Here is a 19,565-nt window from a genome sequence, read left to right on the forward strand (position 1 = left end):
CATTGGAAAGGGTGCAGAGGAGATGTACTAGGATGTTGCCTGGTATGGAGGGAAGGTCTTATGAGGAAAGGCTGAGGAACTTGAGGCTGTTTTTGTTAGAGAGAAGAAGGTTGAGAGGTGACTTAATAGAGACATACAAGGTGATTAGAGGATTGGATAGGGCGAACGGTAAGAGCCTTTTTCCCCAAATGGTGATGGCTTGTATGAGGGGACATAGCTTTAAATTGAGGGGTGATAGATATAGGACAGATGTCAGAGGTAGTTTCTTTACTCAGAAAGTAGTAAGGGCGTGGAATGCCCTGCCTGCAACAAATGCCCACCATTAAGGGCATTTAAATGGTCATTGGATAAACATATAGATGATAATGGAATAGTGTAGGTTAGATGGGCTTCAGATTGGTTTCACAGGTCAGCGCAACATTGAGGGCCGAAGGGCCTGTACTGTGCTGTAAGGTTCTATATTCTATGAAATCATTGCTGCAGAGGGCTGTGGAGGCCAAGTCACTGAGTGTAATCTAACCCACATGACTCTTCACAATTATCTTGCATTTTCTAACTGTTCATCTATAACCTCTTTAGTGATGTTTCTCACACCTTCCACACAGCAGAAATCAAGCTAACTGGCCTATAGTTTTCTGATGTCTGACTTCCAACCTTCTTGAATAGAGAGTTTTTCTTTTGCTACTTTCCAGTTCTTTGAACCTTTCTAGAATCTAGCGAATTTTGGAAAATTAATATGAGGAAATCTATTACCTGATTAGCCACTTGATTATGACCCTAGGATGAGGTTTACCAGAGACTTACCACCCTGTAACTCCATCAATTTACTCAGTATCACTTCCTTGTTAATTGTAATTTCACCAAGTTCCTCTCTTGTTTCCTGCTCCTGATTTATAGCTATTACTGGGATAGTTTTGTATCCTCTATAGTAAAGACAGAAACAAAATATTTGTTCATTTCATCTGCCTTTTTTATTATCTACTATTAACTCCCCAGTCTGACTCACTAGAGGATCAATACTCACTTTACTTATTCTTTTCCTTTATAAAATACCTGAAGAAATGCTTGCTATCCATTTCTATATTTCTAGCTAGCTTCCTCTCATTATTTAATTTCTTCAATATACTTTATCAATTATTTTAATTTGTTATGAGTGCTGTTTGCATTCAAATACAGTCTTGAGTTTTGTCATGTTGTACTGCACACCATTGGGGTACAGTGGCACATTGGTTTTGTTGCAGGGCAAGTTATTCAGAGATCTGAACCAAATCCAAAGAATGTGAGATCAAATCTGAATTCAGTGTTTTTCACACATGAACACATGCAAAGAGACAGAGACACACAGGAGAGAAAGACATGAAGATGGACATAAATGCACATAAAGACAAAGAGATCAAATTCTGAATTCAGGACAGTAAACCTGTTCTTAATAAAAATGACCAGGCATCCTTCAGGTAGTTTTATGAATTCACTCTGGTTCACTAAAATGTGCCATTTTTTCCAGACTGAGCCCTAACATGTCTCTTGTTCCACAACAACATGGTTGACTCCTCCCTGCTCTTTAAAGAGGACCCACAAGCCATTCAATTGGATCAATTCTGTTAACAGTAATTCAAGAGAGAGGATGGCCACCACTTTCTCAGGGCAGCCAGAGAATGGGCAATAGATGCCAGTATTGCCAGTGATACACACATCCTGAGAATTAAGTTCGAAAACACAATGCTGGGGGCTTACTGACGAACAGGGCAAAAGTCAATCTGAAAAACATCAGGGGCCTGAGCAAGGATTGTGTTGCCTTTAAGGGCAAAGTAAGGAAGTAAAGTAATGCAATGAGCAGCTCCAAAAAAAGCAGACATAACACCAAGCTCTAAAATAAAATAGTGTGGAATCCAGCAGCACTCTACCTCCCACATACAGACATACACTCGCACCAGCATGAGCAAAAAACTGACTAAGGAATGAATAATATAGTCACCAACTGAAAGAAAAATCTTTTGTTCAAATTGAAATATAAATACCTCTTGCTGCCACCCTAGTGCTTGTTCTTCCTCCAAGCCTATTCCCTCTAGTAACTGGGGTCTAAATTGTTCTGATCCTCTGTTTCCTGCTTGTTGCAGCTGTTTACCTTGTTATGATATCCAAGTGACAATACAGAGCCTGCTCTGTAAGGAGAGAAGCTTTACACCCGATACAAACGACACTAGATCTGGCCCTTCCACAGATCAGCTCCCCCAGAGAGTGGGGCAGACACTCAGCTCCACAGCAGAGAGAAACAGGGAGAGGGAGAGGCACACGTAGAGAAAGAAAGATAGTGACAGGCACAGAAGACAGCATGGGAAGAAGATGCACACATACACATATGCAGAAAGACAAAGACACACAAGGAGAAAGACATAAAGGTGGACACAAACGCACAGAAAGACAAAGAGACCCAGACACAGAGGAAGACAGCCAAATGGTAATAGAGAAATCACACAAGACAGAGAGATACAGACCCACACAGCTAGGGACAGGTTACAGTTCCCACTCCAAGAGAATATAATTCCTGTAAAGTATAAATAACCCTTTACAGAAATCAATCTTGCTGCAGAAAAGTCCCTGTCATTCCCCAATGTCCACTGAGTTTAGTGCCAGTCATATAAGTTCTTAATTTTACTCCCTTTTTCTCCCTATAGGAAAGAGAGAAAATCCCGAGAGAGATAGAAAATTTTGGAGCATCAGAGGCTCAGAAATAGGATCCTTGAGATGGAGGAGGGATCCAATTGATATCAGAGAGCATCTTCTTCCCATGCTGTCTTCTGTGCCTGTCACTATCTTTCTTTCTCTACGCGTGCCTCTCCCTGTTTCTCTCTGCTGTGGAGCTGAGTGTCTGCCCCATTCTCTGGGGGAGCTGATCCTTGGAAGGGGCAGATCTAGTATCGTTTGTATAAGGTGTAAAGCTTCTCTCCTATGGGAAGGGATACAATAGGAAAAAACTCAGGGAGAGAGAGAGAGAGGGAACGTGCAAAAGGTAAAGTCAGAGGGGAGGAAATAGACAAGGCACATTGCAAAACAAATCATTAATGATGATCCAGGCAGAAGATATTTATGTGACATCAACAGCTGTGACAGTGGATGAAGGCTGCAGTAAGGGGGAAATCCCCAGTCATTGAGGTTTCTTTGCCATTGGAACTGGATCTACCTTCTGTCAAGGACCGTATGTGTGAATACGTACAACAGCATTCCCACGTTACAAGATACTGCACAAGGTATCTAACATGCTGAGAGAAGGCCAGATTACACCATAATGCCAATTACAAGCGTTATGATCTCAGTAAATGTTCTTACTGGTCCAGTCAGATCACAGTCAGGAACCTGTCTTGACAGATCATATTTTATTTTGTTTTGGTGTTAATGATGTGATCTCTCACTGAAACACAAGCACACAAGATTTTGCTTACCAAACATACAGAAGATTATTACAAAAAGTAAAGATAAAATAGAATAATCTGAATTACCTGCTTTTAATAAACTCAAGTATTTTAAACACAGGGTTAACAGTACAATACCATTAATCTTAAAATACTCCTTTATAAATTCAAAACAAAACAAAACAAAACAGCTCTTGTATCGTACCCAAAAACACTTATAGTACAGTATCCAAAACATCACATGTATAATACTCACCTCAGAATCCCTGTATTTAACATCTTGGTATGTTTAAGTTGCTGGCACTTCAACTTTTAAGCTGGAACTGGAATAGCTTTACCTGGGAGCTATCACACACTTCAGGTTCACTACACTCAGCTTAAAAAACCACATCTGGTCCAAGAATCTAACTCACCGTCTCCCTCTCTTCTCTCCGCTTCACTGGAAGACTGCTCTATACAGCCATCTTGTTCCAAGGTCTTCACAGAACTAAACAAGTGACCAAGGTTAAAAGTGAAACTAAATTTAAATTTTCTCTCTAATCAGCCAAGAATATCTCCCCAAGCTTAAAAGAAATAGATTCTCTAACAAGCCTTTGAGGCCCCATTTCTACATGCTGAGTTGCAAACAACATAAAATAGAAGTCCATTCCACTGTGCACCAAAACACAGTCACGCTACAGCCAAGCTTCTAAAACATTTTTAAAAAGTCATTATAGTTACAGAAATACCTACAAAGGTAATTATTAACTATCGACACATAGAAAATCCTATCAGTTACTATCTCAACCACAGAAATCCAAACCCACAGCAACTAACTAAATTAAAAATTTACATCACACAAGGTAAAGTTTTATGGAACTGGACTTAAATAGATGGTAGAACATAGATGATAAATAAAGATGAAGCAATGCACCTCCAGTACTGGGTAAAATGTTGGCCTTCTTACTGAAGAAAGAATATAATTTAATTAAAAGCAATTCTGAGAAGATTCACTCAACTGATTCCTGAGGTGAATGAGATTATATTATGAGGAAGGGTTGAAAAATTTGGTTCAGTATCTGTTTTGAGTTTAGAAGTATGAGAGACAATACCATTGAAACCTTTATGATCCTGACAGGGACTTGACAGGGTGTATGCTGAGAGCAGGCTTCCCTGTGTGAGAGAGTCTCACGAATACAGTTTAAAAAGTAGGAGTCTTCCATTTAAGACTGAGATGAGGAGATTTTCTTTCTCCCAGAGGGTCATGAGTCTGTGGACTCGGAGAACAGTGGAGGCTGGGTCATTGAATATTTTCAAGGCTTCGTGAGAAATAATGGAATCAACAGTTATAGGGGGCAGATTGCCAAGTGGACTTGAAAGCCTCAAGCTGATCAGCCGTTATCTTATTGAGTAGGGAGCTGAATGGCCTACTCCTACTCCTAATTCTCTTTCTTGCATCTTAGTAGGCAACTATGCAAAATTGGGTTACATCAGTCAATATTCCGTCTCTTTGTTCATGCCAATTGCATCCTATTGGGCAGGCTGTTGCCCATTTATGGGGGGCATATACCAACCAGATCTAAATGTCACAACTACATCTTCTGAGGTACTTCATAAAATTCAAAGCTGAACCTGTGGGTTCCTATTGATGTTATAGGAACAAAATGTGCTGGACCAATTTTCATCCCTAACAAATGGATATTGAGTGATGGGTTGCACAGGCCACTGCAATTGGTTTTAATATTGAATATGACATTTGGTCATTTGACCAGAACCTTACAAGCTGGTGGCGAAACTCTGTTTCCTCTTAATTCTTGGCAAAAGTCAAGGAGCCTACCAGAAATACAGGAAAGACTCCAACTCTGGCACAACAGCCCAGCCAGAGGAGTGTTGTGTATAATTATAGAATGCCACAACAAAATAAAACTGGAAGTTCTATCTATTTACTCTCATCCCACTCCCATTCTTTTATTGTCCCATCATTTATCCACCTTCGAGTATTTATCTAATTCCCTTTTGCAAGATATTCCTGTACCTGCTTCTGCCAGCCTTTCAGGCAATGCATGATTACCATTTATAAATTTCTCACTATCATGACTACCAATTGTATCTGATTGAGATGGTGCTAACCACATAAATCTTGGTGGAATATGAATGTTCGTCTGTGATATCGACACAACCAAAACAGAAGTGCAGCATCATACCAGGTCTGTGATTGACCTTCCAACCACTGGAAACAGTATCTCCATATTTAATGTATCAAAACCACTCATGATTTTGAATGTGAGAATTAAAAATCCCTTTATTTTCACTGCTCTAGGAAGAACAGCTCAGCTACTCAAGTCTCTCTGTGTAACTGAAGTCCTCCATCCAAGAAACCAATCCAGCAAATCTTCATTCTTCAACAACTTGACCTACTTCTGCCAGCACCGACTCCTGAACAAGTTAGTGTCGAAATAGGGCTGCTGAGCCAGAGCTCATTCACTCCAACCATTTTTTTCTTTTATTTTCTTTCTTGTTCACTCATTTTTTTGCTTTTTGTCTCTCTATACTTTTACTTACCTTTTCCTTTGGGTTCGGATGGCATCAGTGGTGGCATGAGCCGGTGTGGACCTCGAGTGGGCCCAGCACACGGACCTCGAGTGGGCCCAGCACATGGACCTCGAGCGGGCCCAGCACACGGATCGTGAGTGGGCTCAGCGCACGAACTGTGAGTGGGCCCAGCACACGGACCTCGAGTTGGCCCAGCAAACGGACCTCGAGCGGGCCCAGCACACGGACCATGAGTGGGCCCAGCGCACGGACTGTGAGTGGGCCCAGCACATGGACCTCGAGTGGGCCTACCACACGGACCATGAGTGGGCCCAGCACACGGACCTCAAGCGGGCCCAGCACACGGACCTCGAGTGGTCCCAGCACACGGACCATGAGTGGGCCCAGCACACGGACCGTGAGTGGGCCCAGCACACGGACCTCGAGCGGGCCCAGCACATGGACCGTGAGTGGGCCCAGCACACGGACCATGAATGGGCCCAGCACATGGACATCGAGCGTGTCCAGCACACGGACCTCGAACATGCCCAGCACACGGACCTTGAGTGGGCCCAGCACACGGACCTCGAACATGCCCAGCACAAGGACCTTGAGTGGGCCCAGCACACAGACCTCGAACATGCCCAGCACATGGATCTCAAGTGGGCCAGCACATGGACCTCGAGCAGGCCCAGCACACGGACTTTGAGCGGGCCCAGCACACGGACCACAAGTGGGCCCAGCACACGGACCATGAGCGGGCCCAGCACACGGACCTTCAGCGTGCCCAGCACATGGACCGCGAGTGGGCGCAGCACACGGACCTTGAGCGTGCCCAGCACACGGACCGCGAGTGGGCGCAGCACACGGACCGTGAGTGGGCCCAGCACACGGACCGCGAGTGGGCGCAGCACACGGACCGTGAGTGGGCCCAGCACACGGACCTTGAGCGTGCCCAGCACACAGATCGTGATTGGGCCCAGCACACAGACTGTGAGTGGGCCCAGCACACAGACCTTGAGCGTGCCCAGCACATGGACCGCGAGTGGGTCCAGGACACGGACCGCGAGTGGGCCCAGCACACGGACCGCGAGTGGGCCCAGCACACGAACCGCGAGTGGGCCCAGCACACGGACCGCGAGTGGGCCCAGCACACGGACCGCGAGTGGGCCCAGCACACGGACCATGAGCATGGCCAGCACATGGACCTTGAGTGGGCCCAGCACACGGACCATGAGCATGCCAGCACATGGACCGCGAGCATGCCCTTACTTTTCCGGGGCGAGAGCAAGACATGACACCAGAATTGTTGGCTGCCACATCAACAGAGGTGACATCGGTGAGGTCAGCCTATCAGTGACAGATGGCATCTGAGGATTGGGGACTTCGTCATTGGATGGATCCAGAACTGGCAGCAGCGAAGCAGTGGTGAAAAGGCAACATAGCAGCACCAAGATGGGCCCAGCAGCAAGAGATGTGACTCTGACATTAGTTGGTCCAGTGCAGGCAATGGAGGAATATCGGCCCAGCGGTGAAAGATGACACCTGGGATTATCAACATTACGCTAGTTGGGTCCGGTGTAAACAGTAGTGATGCGGTGGAGGAGGGATGGAGATACAGGCATCATTGATGGTGTTAAGCTTGGTCAGGACTGATGGACTCTCTTTAAGCTTTTTTTCCCTTATTCTGAAGTTATTCTGTATCTTTTATTTTTCCTAATTCGTAAGTTATTCAAAATGGCACCGAATCGTGGCAACAGATGAAAACCTTTTTATTTTATTTTGATAGGCACCGTCCTATTAAATACTTTGTTCTTACTGTAAAATACATGTGACAATGAAATTATTCATTAATCCTAAAATCATTCATTAAAGTCTAAGGCCGAGAAAATGCTTTGGATTGTTGACTCTGTAAGACTCCCCACTACCTGACCGGTCTGCAATTACCAGATCGTTACTTCACTTTTTCTTTGAACAGAGCTGCAATATTTGCAAACTTCACATCACTGGTACCAAGCAATATCCTCAGAACCAAACAATCCTATGGAAACAAATAGTACTCTGGGTAACAGATAAAAAGACAGAACCAAATAATTACAAAGGAACCAAACAGGTATTCCACACAGTCTGCAACCTCATGGCCCAGCATAACCCCCACCCTACTCGTACAACCAAGGACTCAACCCAGGGCAATGAGAAGCACAGGACAGCATCTCAAGTGCAGCACTGAGCTCACCTCAAAACAAGGTGTTAACACAGGGCTACTTGCAGACTAAACAGCAGAAGCAGCACACTCCAGATAGAGCTAACCGATACCTCAACCAACTGATCACATCTGCGGACTTCACTTGTGCCACATGCAATGCAGAAAACCAAACGAGTGCAAAAGACTAAAACGTTTGCACGTTCTCCCCGTGTCTGTGTGGGTTTCCTCCGGGTGCTCCGGTTTCCTCCCACAGTCCAAAGATGTGCAGGTCAGGTGAATTGGCCATGCTAAATTGCCCATAGTGTTAGGTAAGGGGTAAATGTAGGGGTATGGGTGGGTTACGCTTCGGCGGGTCGGTGTGGACTTGTTGGGCTGAAGGGCCTGTTTCCACACTGTAAGTAATCTAATTTGTAACCATCTTCAACTAGAGATGCCAAAAGCAGGTACAGCTATTCTTGGATATAGAGTAAAGCACTCTCTACACCGTCCTATCAAATACTCCCAGGGCAGGTACGGCATAGTTTGGATGTTTGGCATCAATGATGAAGGTTAAACCTTAAGCTGTGGACCATATTGCTCAGTAAATTTACAGTAAATTTATACTAAGCATGCTGACCTTTCTTGTACAATGGAAGGAGAGGAGCCTGTTGGCTTTAAGTGGGGATAACTTGCTGTCAGCCAATGTTGGATGTCTATTTGAGAAAGGATTGCTGAGGATCCTGAGAGCATTAAGAGATTACAGTGTCCCTGCAGTAACTAACAGCTGTGGTGAAAACATTGTGCAGGACCTGCAAGAGAGCAACAGCAAATACAGAGTGCTTCATATCTCAGCACGGATTCAATCGGGTTCATTTAACAAGGGGTCTGTCAATTGGTAAGTAGGCCATAACTTGCAATTGAAAATCCTTGGTGTGTGATAAATGGTAAATGGAGGGAGTATGGAGAAAGGACCTTAATAATCTGATTGTCTGTTTAAGAGACAATTAGGCTCAACATTTTAAGAACAATTTAATCAGAGGCAGATCAACAGATCTGGAACTTTGAAGGAAATTCCATCCACAGGCTGCCCTTTCTCTATTCAGTCAGTGCAGGTTGGGCTCTGGCCTGTTGCGAATGTAACAGAGATTTGATGCACAATTTAATGTTCCAAAGGCAGAAACTGAGTTGGACTGAGCTTATTCTTGGCACTGAGTTGTGCTGTTTCTATTTAACTCCTGCACCAGGTGACAGAAAGCCCAGCAGACAGCACTAGCTCTGTGGCTGCAATTGGTAGTTGTCTCTGAACTGCAATCTAAAAATTTCCAAAACTGATTTTCCAGTTTGATTAGTCTCTCATTTTACGGTGCCTGTTGGATGGCTTCCTTCAATGGAAGACTAAGCCCTCAGTGAAAGAAAGGGAGTTGGCCAGAGAGAGAAGGCAAGATTAAAAAGAAAATCCTTAAAGGAACAAAGTGGAGTGCATTCTGTGGAGGCAAAAACAAGTGTATCTAGATGCAGGATGGAAACATGCAGCATTCCAGCAGTGTGTTGACGCAAATATCTCAAATTGTGTCCATTACTTCAAGTCATATGCTTCATTCAATCTAACCCAACATTTTATTTTCATTGTTTTAAACTAAGTTAAAATTTCAAATTTCTGGAGTGACATCTGAACTTTTGTATTTCTCCAGTAACATAACAACTACCCTACACTAACTACTAAATCAGAAAGTGTTTTTCTTTCCCATGTCATGTATTCATCTCTCACTGTTTGTTGATGTTTGTTCCTTGTCTCATTTGTCACGGTTTTGAATGTGGGCTCCCTGAAAACCATTTTAACACTCAACAGGATTTACTCATTGATTAGGACCCTATGAGGCTGAGTTGATTAACTAACGTGAAGCAGAGGATGTGTCAGGCTTAATTACTCAACGGATTACAGCAGATCCACAGTCAAGCAGCGACCGCACATGGTTGCCATGGCAGCTGGATTTCACCAGCTTGTTTGGCAGGAGTTAGTCTGAAGAGGTTGCAGCTGTAATGTCACCAAATTATGGCAAAAGAACTGACTGACCCTCAAGGATGTACACTTGGCTGACCCCTTCCAAGTCTGAGACTCATCCTGTCACTATAGGTTGCTCAGTGGATTGCTTGGCCCTTCTTATGTACTTAGTTGGCTTTGTGTTAAAGAATCTTGCTGGTACATTATGAGCCATTAGGAATATATTTGCCCCAGATTTGATCCCTGGTCTGGGATTGCAGTTTCAGTCTATAGAAATGATTTAGACTAGCACCTATGGAGAACAATCGCAAAATCAGAGGATGATACAAATTATACATTTTGCATGTAAAGAGCAGAAGGAACAGGATTGGGCTTGAGAAAATTAGATCATGTTGATTTGTACCTCAAATTCATTTACCTTTTAAGAAAATAAGGACATAAGAAATAGGTAGCCATTCTGCCTATCAAGGCTGCTTCATCATTCAATAAGATCTTGGATGATCTTCCACCTGAATTCTATCCCATCCAATAGATCATAGCCTTAACTTCACTTTTCTGCCTACTCCTTATAACCTTATAAATCAAATATCTGTCTAACTCAGCCTTGAATGTATTCAATACCCCAGTCTTTGCTGCTCTTGGCGGAAGTAATTAAGAAGACATAGAAGAAACTCCAACTCATCTCCATCTTTAATGGGAGACCCCTTATTCTGAAATTGTACCCTGTAGTTCTAGATTCCGCCACAAGAAGAAACATGGTCTCAGTATCTACCCGTTCAAGCCCCCTCAGAATATCATACCTTTCACTAAGGTCATTTCTCATTATTCAAAACACAGCTGATATACCTAAATCAATCCCTTCTACTCGGGAGTCAACCTTCACTTCAATTGTAAACCTACACTGAATTGCTTCTAGTTTGGGTATATCCTTCCTTTTAAGTATGGAGTTCAAAACTATACACAATACACTTGTGCAGTGTCACCAAAGCCCTTTACAGTTCAGGAACTGTTTCTCCAGCTGGAGAGTCTGGAACCAGGCGTCATAATCTCAGGACACAGGATCGTCCATTTCAGACTGAGGTGAAGAGAAACTTATTTAGATTTTTGGAATCAGTCTCCTGACAGAGTTACAATGAGAGGTCTTGTGCATAAATATTCACAATATTCATAGGCAGCCACAAAGCATAACAGGAGCATCTTATTAAAATGCATACCATAAAAACTGAGCTGTTCCCTTTCAGATCTTTCTACGTGCCTGGAAATTGAAGTTGAGAAATTAGCCTTCTCTTTGGATGGTAACAGGATTATAATGGATGTCTTGCATGGATTGTTAAACGCACGGTGGCTGCAGTCACTCCTGAAGGTAACAAACATACCAAAAAAATCCTAATAACTCCTCTGGGCTTCCCCACTAACGCTGTCAGCCTGCCCTCCTAGTACTTGCAATGAGCACTCCATTACAGGTTTAACAATCCAGCTTCTTACCTGAACCAGCAGATATTTTAACTGAACTATGAAACATGCTATTGCTTTTATTTTTGACTCCTGTTTAAACATGCATTTTAGGCATCAGGAAGTTTGGTTGGCTGATAAAGATAATGGAGAAATAATTCTTAAAATAATTTTAGTTTAACAATGAATGGAAACACAAACTGAGCAAACTCAGTATTGACCCTGAATGACACATACAACTGGCTAAGGGACAGAGATCATAGAGTGTGAAGATTGGCTGTTTGTCAGACTGGATGGAGGTACACAATGGAGTTACCCAAGGTTCAGTGCTGGGACCACTGCTGTTTCTGAGATACTTTAAAACTGAGGCACAGGGCACGATTTCAAAATTGAAATTGAAACAAAGTGTAACAGACCATGAGGAAGACATTGATAAATTTCAAGATGACATAGACAGAGTGGTGTAATGGACAGGCACATGGCAACTGAAATTAATGCAGAAATCTGTGAAGTGATACACTTTGGTAGGAGGAACAAGGAGAAAAATTACAATATCTGCTATATGGTACAAATTAAAGGAGCAAAACAAGAGACAGATAAAGGAAAGGTATTTTAAAATTTATTCTTTTGCGGGATGTGGACTTTGTTGACAAGGCCCACCTCCCATTTGTTGCCCATCCCTAATTGTCCTTTGAGGGGAGTTAAGAGTCAACCACATTTTCATGGGTCTGGAGTGAAATGTTGGCAAGACCAGATGAGGGGATGGCAGATTTCCTTCCCTTAAGATCATGAGTGAACTGAATGGGTTTTATGATAAATGATGATGGTTTTGTGTTCACTATTACAGGACTCGCTTTCATTTCAGAATTGTTTTTTTGAAAATTAAATGTATTCAGTCATTGAATTTAAATTCCACCTGCTGTCAGTGTGGAATTGGAACCTCTGTCTCGAGAGTATAAGCCTGGCCTAGATTATTAGTCTACTGATGAACCTTTGGAACTCCCCAGGTATTTAAACATTTCTGCCTTGTTTGTCCAGGTCTATGAGAGTCTTCATCAGTACCTGAGGAAGAGGCCACAGCCTGTCCTGCCACAGGCATCTATACTTTGCCGAGAGGTGAGGGAAACCTTTCTTACTTCACAAAAGGCCTTAAATTCAAAGGTCTTCATCCCATCTCACACATCCTATGGAACAAAAGAAAGGCCATTACATTTCCAACAATGAAACTATGAGAAGGTATTACTGAATAATAGTTTTATGAGACAGCATTTGGAACAGTCACACTCTACTTCCGGTGAGTTGGCCCAAAATGAGAAACTCTCTGATTTAGCACAATTGACAGAAATCACTCTGAGGGCCATGGATGGTGGAGTGAGATGGTAAATTGTCAGTAGGTTGACACTGAGGCACCTTCTTGGGATTGTATACATGAAGCTTTATGATGTATCTAATCCCATATTGTACTTGGCTTGGAGAGTTTGTGTGCAGGGAGTTATATTAACCATTGACGGTAATTGCCCTTGCAGCATTTGATGTGACAGTCTGGAAAAAGCTTTACTTAGTATCTAACCTATGCAGCTTCTGCTCTGGGAGTGTTGGATAAGATAGTTTTGAGAGAGCTTTACTGTAAGGTTACATTCTCCCTCACTAGGTAGGGTGCATATCACCCGGTGAAGTTGACTTTAGCTCAGGTTCACAGAGCTAAGTCTGATCAGGAGCAGGGAGTACTGGGAAGTATACACTGCTTGATTAGGACCAATGGATGGATTGGGATACATCAGTCTACATTCCAGGACCCATGCCCAAAATTGACCCATCTTTCATGGTGGTGGACCAAATGGTCCGATCAGGCGAATTACTTAGTTTCGAGTTCCCATCATCAGGTCTGCCTCTCTTTGTTGCTCTTCATTAACAGTGTGAGTTCTCATTCTGTTCTTCTCACTCTGTATTCTACTTTTGTGGTTGGAATTAAAGATACACTTTCCATTTGAACTGTGGGTGCACGGACCTGTGTGTATACATGTGTCAGAATGAGTTTTGGGTCGGTGTGTACTTGCGTGCATGTACTATGTATATGTGTGTCCTGTGTATGGGTCTGTGTTTTGTGTGTATGTAGAGGATTCTAAGTATATGTATGATTCACTGCATGTATTGTTCTGTGTGTTAGTATGTGTATAGTGTGTGTATGGATTTGTGTGTGTGCTGTGTTTGTGGTTTTGCGTCTTTGTCAAGTTTGTGTGTCCAGTTTAGTGTAATGTTTGTTCAGGTTGATGTGTTTGGGTTTCTACATGCGTTAGTGTACGTGTGTGTCTTGACCTTTGTAGGTAACAGAAATGCTTAGAGAAACTACTCGGTCTATGGACTTTCGAGAACTGCGCTGGCTCCTTGGAAAACCTGATTTCCAGGTAGGAATATTCAGCATTGAGCAGCTGTCCCTGAATTATCTGCATAACAGTAATCATAACTGTTAGGCACTGTTCACCCACCTCTTGGATCATCCATGCTTTCCATGGCCCTTCATAACCCCTTCATATCCTTTCCATACTCCTTCCATTACCCCTATGTCACTCCATGCACTCCCTACATTCTCCATATCCACTTTTCCAATCCTCTACGCACAGAAACAATAGGGCATTAAGTCAATAAGCCATTGGCAAGTTTGTCAAATCTTTGATATACTCCTGAAATTGACAACATTGAAAAGAAAACTGCATATCTGACAATCTCATAAAAATGTGATTTTCACACACCGTTTGCCCATTCTCCTCCTTCTTCAGCTGTCCCTCTCCACCGAGGATGACACTCTTCTACTCTGATATTTTTGGTCCTGAGGTGACCAGACTGCACAATGGTGGATCCACACACCCTGCCACAGTCAGGGCAGGCAGCGACTGAAGAAGTGGCTGGGGGTGGGGGGATGTGTGGGTTTGTGCACATTCCTTCTATTGTGTGTGCCTGGTCTCTGCCTGGACCGAGATGGTTGGTACCTTCTTGGATACTTCTTTTCCAGTCTGGGTACATTTGGTCAAGAGATTATCAAATGTTGGTGGAGAAAGCAATTTTTCTCTCTCTTGAATTGGCTTTTTTAACCTCATGTTGGGCTGGGGTTATGCAAGATGGTGATGGATAGCATGCTGTGGAATGTTGTCCAGAACACCCATATTAAGGACTGAGGAGTTCCTCAATGACTGCATGACTAAGTGACTGTTTGCCTGTCCTTGACAGGTTTCAATCTTTTCTTAGCTCTCAGTGGGTCGATTCTTGGGCCGTGGATGGTTTTGACTGCATTGAGTTTCGACACACATTATGGCTGTCGCTGATTTTTTGGATTTTCTCCATTCTTTCGGCTCACCATCTGTTCCTTAGGTCACAGGTTTTTATTGGATGTTGGCTTTCATTTGTTCATAGACCTGCTTTCTTGCCTTCAAATTCCAGTGGGGCTGCGTGTTCACGAATTCCTTATTCTAGTGATTCTCATTAAATCAGTCTTGATGTTTCTGGTTGAGAAACCTATAGTCTCCTTGCAAGTGCTGCTTATGATAGATTTCAGGCAGACGGGGGACATTCCGAGATTCCTATTCATTGAGCATCATCAACTGTGACACACTGACTGAGTCAGTCTTGCGTCCATTGCCATTGATTCTGCTGCTACTGCAGTTTTTGAACTAGATTATAAAGATAGCAGATTGGATTAGGGGATGATTGGTCCAACAGTCATCAGCTCCTGACATGGTGTGGGTGATGTAAACATTCTTGCTGTCTCTTGCTTGGACAAAGGTGCCAATGCCTGGGGTGAGTATGTTGCCATGAGATCTTCTACTTGCTTCTCTGATGAAATGTTATGTTCACTATGATCAGACCATGCTTTAAGCATTTCATCAGGAGAAGGACTGCGTTAGTGCTTGTCTTCCCTATGCCTTACTTGCCAATCACACCTTTCCAGAGATTTAAGTACCTTCCAACTCAGGAATTGAAATCTCCAAGGAGAACCAGCTTTGAAAAACAGGAGAATGACTGATCAAGGCTGGAATAGATTTTCTCTTTAGCCTCATTTGTTACTTATAATGTTGGGTGTATACACTAATAACTGTGGGGTACTGCCTCTGAGTTAGGGTGAGCTGAATGTTTGTGAGGAATTTGCTTATCCCATGGGAGGGTGCTCACTGAAATGATCAATTACTTTATTTTCTTTTATGGTGAAACCAATCCCATGGAACTGGCATTCTTTCTCAGATGTACCTTTCCTGAAGAAGGTGTATCCACCACTTTGTTCTTTGAACTGACCTTCTGCCTGTGGCATCTCACTCAGGGCACCGATGTCAATGACTTAGAACTGGGGTTCCTGAGCTGTGGTAGGGGTTTGATGTGCAGTTCTGTCACTGCTGAGGTTGTTCTTGAGGGTTGTGATGCTCCAGGTCCCAAACTGCATTTTAAAGAGATGGAAGATGCTTGTGTGTGTATGGGGTGACCATTATTCACTGACTTACACATGATCCTTATAGCTATATTCAGGGATCGCTGAAGGTTGGGAACCTGAAGGTATCGCTAAAGGTTGGATGGGAACTGAAACACACACACGCAGATGCATAGGCACACAACTCCTGCCATCCTAGGAGCCTGCAGCCGTGCTTGCCTATAGATTTGCATCAGGGTAGACAGGACACTCGATGTCCATCAGCCCCATTACTTGCATGCTTCTCAAAAGGCCAACCAGATCCTCCCCCTGCACTGATGCCACTTTCAGATCCTAATGTCACATTTCAAGCTCTGGGCTTTGGGTCTCCCTTCCCCTTCACTACACTAACTGACTTAGTTCAACTCTCTCCCTGTCGCTGATGCTGAAGCTGCTCTCCCGCACCTGCTGTCATCGCAGTGGCAAAAGGCTGGAATTCATTTCCTCTCCGTCCTGCGCAAATGAACACACAGACATTGAAGAAAACTCATCAAGGAAAGATCAGGTTATTAAAAGGTAGTAAAGGTGTCAATCAAAAAGAGCTAGTACTCCCCTGCAAGCTGTGACAAAATCTACAGGGTTATATCTGTTAACAATTCTTGGAGTTTAGCCATTTGGCAGCTTTATCAATAGAAGCAGCTGAATAGTTGGACAGATACAGTTTTCCATGTGGCCTCAGCATGATACTTGACTAATCTTTCTTTGAAGAGTTTGTTCTATACCAGTGTATTTATTTGGACAAGATTAAGAGGTGGGAAGTCAACCAAATGTTTTAATGTCTGTGGGTAATTAACAGCTTTATGCGAACTTAAATTTGGTTTTATTCATTAATGGAACGTGGGTACCACTGGCTAGGTCAGCATTTATTACCCAATCTGACATGCTGCCCTTGAGAAAGTGAGATGAGCTGCTTTCTTTATCGTCGCAGTCCATTTAGAGTATGTACATTCACAATGGTAAGTTCCAGGATTTTAAATCACTGAAAGAACAGCAATACGTTTCCAAATCAGGATAGCGTGCATCTTGGAGGGTAATTTGCAAGTGGTGGTGTTCCCATGTATTTGCTGCACTTGCTGTTTTGGATGGTGGTGCTTGTGGATTTGGAAGATACTATCGAGAGAGCCTTGGTGAATTTCTGCTGTGCATCTGCTGCTACTGAGTATTGGTGGTGGAGGGGAATAGATGTTTGTGCGAATGGTGCCAATCAAACAGGCTACTTTGTCCTTGATGGTGTAAGCTTCTTACATGTTATTGGATCAGCACTCATTCCATCACACACCCAGATTTGAGACTTATAGATTGTGGCTTATAGCTACGTCAAAATTGTGAAATATGGTTGAAATGTCCATCCTTGCAACAGAATAGGCAAGGTTGGGAGTACTGGGTGTGGGCTTGCCACATGCTCCTTTATAAAAAACTGGCTAAAATTGCTGGAAAAGAGGTGGGTGTTCTGGAAGTAAATCTATTTTTAAAGGCACCCAATTCAGCCTGACACCATGAAAATCCAGACTTCTGTATTCACGCTATCAAAACCTTTCACAATTTTAAGAATCTCTATTAGGTTGCCTTTTAGTCTTTTCTTTTTAAGAAAAAAAAGAACCTCATCTAGTCATCACTTTCTAATTGGTATAATCTCACAGGTTTGATATCCTCCTCCCCGCACCCTCTTCCATTGCATTAAATCTTTTTCTATAATATGATGACCAGAACTCTTATGTTGGGCACAGAAACACATGAGTTATCTTGGTCTGGTTCTAATCCATACACCATGAGTTCTAAACCTACTCCGACATTAGTTTGAGAAATTGAATATATCAGTCATTAAAACATTTGGAAATAGTAAAGCTGCTGTTAGTAAAAATGACTATTGGATTGCTGTATAAAACAAACTGAATTCCTGTTCTCCTTCAAGGATGTAACCTGACATCCTTATCTGGTCTGGTCAATATTTGACTCCAGCCCCACAGCGAATTAGATGAACTCTTAACCTGACTCTGAGATAGTCCATTCTATTTACTGACACTCTGCATTTCTGATTTTCCAGTTTTTGTTCTTCCACAGGATATACGTGTCACTAGATTAGGCAAATATTTGTTTCCCTTTCTTAATTGACCTTGAGAAAGTAGTTTCTGGATCAGTGGTGCTGGAAGAGCACAGCAGTTCAGGCAACATCCAACGAGCAGCAAAATTGACGTTTCAGGATGAAGGGCTTTTGCCCGAAACGTCGATTTCGCTGCTCGTTGGATGTTGCCTGAACTGCTGTGCTCTTCCAGCACCACTGATCCAGAATCTGGTTTCCAGCATCTGCAGTCATTGTTTTTGCCTTGAGAAAGTAGTGGTGAGATGTCTTCAAGGATCACGGTATTCCACGGAAGACTGACTGACATATTCTTTGCTTGTTAAGGGTCGATGTTCATTGAATTTCAACTTGTTTTAAAATAGCGATGGAAAAGGATAGGCCATATCTAACAGTGGAAGTTCTAAATTGGAGGAAGGCTAATTTTAACGGTATTAGGCAGGAACGTTCAAAAGCTGATTGGGGGTCAAATGTTCACAGGTAAAGGAATGACTGGAAAATGGGATGCCTTCATAAATGAGAAAACGAGAGTCCAGAAAAAGTATAATTCCTGTTAGGGTGAAAGGAAAGCTGGTAGGTGAAGGGAATGCTGGACAACGAGAGAAATTGAGGGTTTGGTTAGAAAAAGAAGGAAGCATATGTCAGGTATAGACAGGAGAGAGTGAGAGAATCATTAGAAGAGTATAAAGGCAATAGGAATATACTTAAGAGGGAAATCAGGAGGGCAAAAAGGGGACATGAATACCTTTGGCAAATAGGGTTAAAGAGAATCTAAAGGGTTTTTACAAATACATTAAGGACAAAAGGGTAACTAGGGAGTGAATTGGGCCCTGCAAAGATCAGCAAGGCGGCCTTTGTGTGGAGCCGCAGGAGATGGGGGAGATACTAAATGAGTATTTTGCATCAGTGTTTACTGTGGAGAAGGACGTGGAAGATATAGAACGTGGGGAAATAGATAGTGACATCTTAAAAAATGTCCAGCTTACAGAGGAGGAAGTGCTGGATGTCTTGAAACGCATAAAGGTGGATAAATCCCCAGGACCTGATCAGGTGTACCTTTGAACTCTGTGGGAAGCTGGGAAGTGATTGCTGGGCATCTTGCTGAGATATTTGTATCATCGATAGTCACAGGTGAAGTGCCAGAAGACTGGAGGTTGGCTAACGTGATACCATTATTTAAGGTGGTAAAGACAAGCCAGGGAACTATAGACCGGTGAGCCTGAAATCAGCAGTGGCCAAGTTGTTGGAGGGAATCGTGAAGGACAGGATTTACACATATTTGGAAAGGCAAAGACTGATTAGGGATAGTCAGCAAGGCTTTGTGCATGAGAAATCATGTCTCACGAACTTGATTGAGTTTTTTGAAAAAGTAAAAAAGAAGACTGATGAGGGCAAAGCATTGGACGTGATTTATAAGGACTTCAATAAGGCGTTCAACCAGGTTGGCCATGGGAGACTGGTGAGCAAGGTTAGAT

General features: G+C 43.0%; 2 protein-coding genes across 2 annotated transcripts in view; both read left to right on the plus strand.

The window, feature by feature from the left end:
- The first annotated feature begins 5,494 nt into the window (after positions 1 to 5,494).
- Positions 5,495 to 7,295, plus strand: LOC122551902 (mucin-5AC-like). The gene is made up of 2 exons (XM_043694470.1): positions 5,495 to 5,596; positions 5,710 to 7,295. The coding sequence occupies exon 2, from the start codon at positions 6,045 to 6,047 to the stop codon at positions 7,293 to 7,295; it is 1,251 nt and encodes a 416-aa protein (XP_043550405.1). The 5' UTR covers positions 5,495 to 5,596; positions 5,710 to 6,044.
- A 1,594-nt stretch (positions 7,296 to 8,889) lies between these two features.
- mpp4b (membrane palmitoylated protein 4b) overlaps positions 8,890 to 19,565 on the plus strand; it is a 41,299-nt gene continuing 30,623 nt past the window's right edge. The window contains exons 1-4 of the mRNA XM_043693134.1: positions 8,890 to 9,001; positions 11,350 to 11,471; positions 12,599 to 12,676; positions 13,885 to 13,965. Of these exons, the coding sequence (XP_043549069.1) occupies positions 11,418 to 11,471; positions 12,599 to 12,676; positions 13,885 to 13,965 (213 nt within the window). The 5' untranslated portion in view covers positions 8,890 to 9,001; positions 11,350 to 11,417. The remainder of the gene's footprint in view (positions 9,002 to 11,349; positions 11,472 to 12,598; positions 12,677 to 13,884; positions 13,966 to 19,565) is intronic.

Source organism: Chiloscyllium plagiosum, chromosome 7, assembly GCF_004010195.1.
Source record: "Chiloscyllium plagiosum isolate BGI_BamShark_2017 chromosome 7, ASM401019v2, whole genome shotgun sequence".
Taxonomy (NCBI): Eukaryota; Metazoa; Chordata; class Chondrichthyes; order Orectolobiformes; family Hemiscylliidae; genus Chiloscyllium; species Chiloscyllium plagiosum.

Bases quoted from the DNA above. Each gene is read 5' to 3' on its own strand.
- LOC122551902 (XM_043694470.1), top strand. From the start codon at position 6,045: ATGGACCTCGAGCGGGCCCAGCACACGGATCGTGAGTGGGCTCAGCGC.